This window comes from Eschscholzia californica, unplaced genomic scaffold (genome assembly GCF_041429995.1).
Source record: "Eschscholzia californica isolate CP2 unplaced genomic scaffold, dmEscCali1.0.p SCAF_6, whole genome shotgun sequence".
Classification (NCBI taxonomy): domain Eukaryota; kingdom Viridiplantae; phylum Streptophyta; class Magnoliopsida; order Ranunculales; family Papaveraceae; genus Eschscholzia; species Eschscholzia californica.
The window spans coordinates 18848410-18853322 of NW_028238483.1; the positions used below are offsets into that span (position 1 = coordinate 18848410).

A 4913-nucleotide genomic window follows, 5' to 3' on the forward strand; every position below is an offset into this window, starting at 1 on the left:
AAAAAGTTTTCTTTGTCCAGATTTTGTTAAGGTGTTAGATGATGATGATGATGATGATGTTTTTAGAGAGAGAAGTGTTAGATGATGATGATGATTTTTTGATGGTTGAAGTGTTAGATGATGATTAATTTTTTAGAGAGGGAAATAAAGAGTTGGATATGTGAGAGAAATAAGAGAAGGGTAGATTTGGAAGAGAGTAAAAAAGTTTACAATCATCGGATGGTAACAATAAAAAGGGGACCGGACAATCCAGGTATCTTCAATAAATTAGGAGGTTGCGCAGGAAGCTGGTCATAAATTAGTGGGTCATTTGAGAAATAACCCTTTTTTTTGGAGTGGCTAAAAGCACCCGTTCAAAATGATGTTAGGCCCTGGTGGTGAAGATGCCCAAGGTCAATCTCTTTTGACCACAAATATCTGTTGGCACTTGCTAAAAATTTTGTACACGGATCAACCCATCCGAAAATCACAGAATTAGGTTCGGACTCGGGCCAATCCGTGGGATTTCGGCCTGGCGCAAGCCCGAACCTAGTCCGTGATTAGGGTTCTCGGGAGTATCTTTAATGGTGGTTTCGGATCAAGATTCTTTCTCTCTTTAATTTCTCATTATAGATCAAATTTCTTCTCATAATGATTTTACTCCCTTTCTCTCTCTAAACCAAGGTTTTGTATCTCTCTAACTCCTCATTGTTGATTGGTGATGATGGTATCAAAAACAAGATTTTTTCTTGACAAAATGTTGATTATGATTCGACGTGAGAATAGAAGGAAAAGAACAAGAAGAAGAGAGATAAAAAAAAAAGGGGGGACGGGGCGGGCGGGTGCCTCCTCGGTAGGCACGGCCGCCTCCTCGGTAGGCACGGCCGCCTCCTCGGTAGGCACGGCCGCCTCCTCGGTAGGCACGGGCGCACGGCCGCCTCCTCGGTAGGCACAGGTGCCCAGATAGGGGGCTAACCGCACTTTTAGCGGGTGCTGTTACCCGCTCCCTTCTTTTTTCTGTTGAAACCGAATTCCTTATTTGAGTTTGAGGGTTTCTTCATGTTTGACCTTCGTTCTGATTCTTCTCTTCTACATAATTAATTCAAATTTTGCGCGCGTGCGGTAGAAGTTCAGAAAATACCTAATTTTACAGGTAAAAACCCTAAACTCTCTCTCTCTCTCTCTCTCTCTCTAGTTGTCTATGTCTAAAACCATTCTCTCTCTCGTCAAACCTTCACATAGACATAAACCTCGACTCTCTCTCAATCTACCTCCTGAAACTCAATTAAAGAAACTCTTAAACGACGTCTTAGATATCTTACACACTCACCAACAATGGGAAGAAACCCTAGAAACCCGTTTCTCCGAAGAAAGAATCGTAGTCACAGACATTGCTCCACTTGTACTCGACCGAATTCATGACGTTGATTTAAGCTTAAAGTTTTTTAATTTTATTTCCAAAAGACCATGGACTTCTCCTGATTCTCAATCTTATTCTTCACTTTTGAAAGTATTAGCCAAATCAAAGAGATTTAAAGAGATTGAATTTGTATTAGATAGTATGAAAAATGATGAAAAAACAGTTACCCATGATGCTCTTAATGTACTTATTAGGGTTTATTCTGATTCTGGATTAGTTGATAAAGCTTTGAACTTTTATTCAATCTTAGTTGAGGATTATTCTTCTTTTCCTAGTGTTTTTGCTTGTAATGGGTTGTTGGATGCCCTAATTAAGTCTAGTAGAATTAATACTGCACATGAAGTATATGGTGAAATGCTTAAGAGAGATGATAATGGTGGAAACAATTGTATAGATAATTATAGTACTTGTATAATGGTGAAAGGTTTGTGTAAAGAAGGAAAGGTTGAAGAAGGTAAGAAGTTGATTGAGGATAGGTGGGGTGAGGGTTGTATTCCAAACATAGTTTTTTATAACACTCTCATTGATGGGTATTGCAGAAAAGGTGAAGTAAAATTAGGTTATAAACTTTTTCGAGAACTGAAATTGAAGGGTTTTTTGCCTACAATTGTTACTTATGGAGCTATGATTAATGGGTTTTGCACAAAAGGAGATTTTAAGGTGATTGACAAGATTTTGTTGGAAGTAATGGCAGGGGGTTTATCTGTTAATGTACACATTTATAACAATCTTATTGATTCTCGTTTCAAGCACGGTTTTGTTGTCGAAGCAACGGAAATGTTTGAGACGATGATTGGGAGAGGTGTTGATCCGGATATTAGAACTTATAATATCTTGATTTCTGGTTTATGTAAAGAGGGTAAGGTTCAGAAAGCCAATGATTTTCTATTACAGGCTATTGAGAGAAGGTTGATGCCAAATAAGTTTAGTTATACACCTCTTATTCATGGATATAATGTGAAAGGGGAGTTTGTTAAGGCTTCAAGTTTGCTGATCGAAATGATAGAAAGAGGGCATAAACCTGATTTGGTAACTTATGGAGCTCTGGTTCATGGGCTTGTAGTTGCAGGTGAGGTTAATGTTGCCTTGTCGATCCGTGAAAAAATGACAGACAGAGGTGTTCACCCAGATGCAGGTATTTATAATGTTTTAATTAGTGGACTTTGCAAGAAAGGGATGTTTTCAACAGCAAAGCAGTTGCTTATAGAGATGCTTGACCTAAAAATTTTACCTGGCGCATTTGTTTATACTACGATGGTAGATGGGTTTATCAGAGATGGTGATCTTGATGAAGCAAAAAAGCTCTTTGAGTTCATGGTCGAAAAGGGTATTGAGCCTGGAGTTGTTGGTTACAATGCTATGATCAAGGGTTTCTGTAAGTTTGGTATGATAAAGGATGCAAATTTATGCATTGATAGAATGGTAAAACAGCGCCTTATTCCTGACAAAATCACATATTCCACTCTCATAGATGGATATACAAAACAAAATGACATGGATGGAGCACTAAAGGTGTTCAATGAGATGGTGAAATCGAAATGCAAGCCAAATGTGATCACTTATACTTCTCTAATAAATGGGTTTTGCCGAAATGGGGATTCTGATCGAGCACAAGAGCTCTTTAATGAGATGAAATCTTTTAATTTGACTCCAAACGTTTTTACATACAGCATTCTTATTGGTTGTTTCTGCAAAGAAGGGAAACTTCCAAAAGCTGCCATGTTTTTTGAAGAAATGCTGATTAATAGGTGTAAGCCTAATAATGTGACCTACCATTATCTGATCAATGGTTTCACGAACTGCTCATCTGATCTTGTTTCCATGGAAGAAAACGGAAACCAAGATATTAATAAGTTCTTGATCTTGATTACATTTAGGAAGATGGTTTTGGATACTTGGGACCCGCATATAGCCGCCTATAGCGCTATCCTTGTGTGCCTTTGTCAACATAGGATGCTAAAAACTGCATTTCAGTTGAGAGATAAAGTGATCGGAAAAGGATACCTATCAGATCCCATAGCGTTTGCAGCTCTTCTACATGGCATTTGCGTGGAAGGAAGATCGAGCGAGTGGAACAAATTTTTGTCTTGCAATCTTGACGAACAAAGTCTTCAAATTGCTCTCAGGTACTCAAAATTATTAGATCAGTATCTAGTTCGAGAAAGTGGTTCCGAACCCTCTAGGATCTTACAATCCCTACTTGAGGAGTTCAAATCTGATAAAGAAAAAGTTATTTGACTATCTCTGCCTATAGTTGACATCCTTCTGCAAGATCTCTTTTGCCCTGCTGGAGCACTGAAAGGATGGATCATCCCAGGCTAACTTGACATAATACTTCACCCATAAGCCTGTCAAGAAAGCGTAACAGTGATAGGCTGACCCTAGCTAATGCCCGAGTTAGCTGACTCGTGGCTCTTCCTAAGCTATCAGCCGAAAGCAAGAGAACACATTCGCCCATTGCTGGTTAATCATTGGTTTATCGAGGTATGAGCATACTATTTTGTATTGTTTAATGATATCCAGTTTCGCTTTCTGTGAGTGGCATAGAAACATGTTCACTTCCTTATCTTGATATTTCATTCAATATACTGCAGACCAGGAAACAATGTGCACGAGGGATCAGAACAAATCCTCAATGGTAGTCGATCGTGGGAATTCAGTAAATGACCTCTGACGGCAATTGCTACAGGTAATGGCTGAGAATTTTGTAGACTTAATTGGTGCAGCTGCAGCCAAGAAAAAAAGGCAAGAAGGCTAAGGTGAAGAACCTGGAGATTCTGATGATAGATTTGCACAAAATTGGAACCCTTCAATGGAAAATTGGCTCCTTATCAGGATCTGTGCTTGTCGAGTATTTAAAAAACTTAGTATTAGGATTGCAACACTATATTCAAAAAATAAAATATGATACGAATGCTGCCATTAGAAAATCTCCATGCCATTTAGAAAACTGGCTACTCCTCAAGCTACTGTTCATCTTTGGAGCTATCCACTATCATCCATATGACCCCAAATACAATAGTAGTTGAGACCTCAGCAGAATACAAAAGTTGTGGTTTTTCGTAATGAGCCATTGATAATTTTTTGGTATACACTATAACCGTCATTACAAGGTATTGACACATTATGAAGAGATAATACAAAGATACATTAAGATTCATGAATTGAATAAGCAGTATGACAATCTGATTTAAGACAAAGCTCCACTTTTCTTCTTTTCTTGCTCTTTGGTTTTAATTCTCTCCATCTCTCAATCTTCTCTTTCCTAGGGTTTTTTAATTTTTCCCTTGCCATAGCAAGATAAGTTTCAGTAACTATTAAAGAAAACAATTGACTATTTGTTTTTTATTGTTAAGTTAATTGTTCTAGATTTGAACTAGGGTTTACTTTGTAAAGACTTTTTGTTGATATTCTCTTAAACCGCTATCTATCTCTCTCTCCCTCAAACCTCTATCTTTCAGGTAAAATGGTTGTAAACGAGGAGTCCTTTGATTAGTCTCACTCAATTGGTCCG

At 38.1% G+C, this 4913-nt stretch overlaps 1 protein-coding gene across 1 annotated transcript; it reads left to right on the top strand.

The window, feature by feature from the left end:
- Positions 1–764: 764 nt before the first annotated feature.
- LOC147532199 (Pentatricopeptide repeat (PPR) superfamily protein) lies at positions 765–4599 on the top strand. Its single transcript, XM_086649482.1, has 2 exons — positions 765–3883; positions 3994–4599. Exon 1 carries the CDS (start codon positions 1181–1183, stop codon positions 3635–3637), a length of 2457 nt encoding a protein of 818 aa, XP_086505608.1. The 5' UTR covers positions 765–1180; the 3' UTR covers positions 3638–3883; positions 3994–4599.
- The last annotated feature ends 314 nt before the right edge of the window (positions 4600–4913 follow it).

Bases quoted from the DNA above. Each gene is read 5' to 3' on its own strand.
- LOC147532199 (XM_086649482.1), top strand. From the start codon at position 1,181: ATGTCTAAAACCATTCTCTCTCTCGTCAAACCTTCACATAGACATAAA.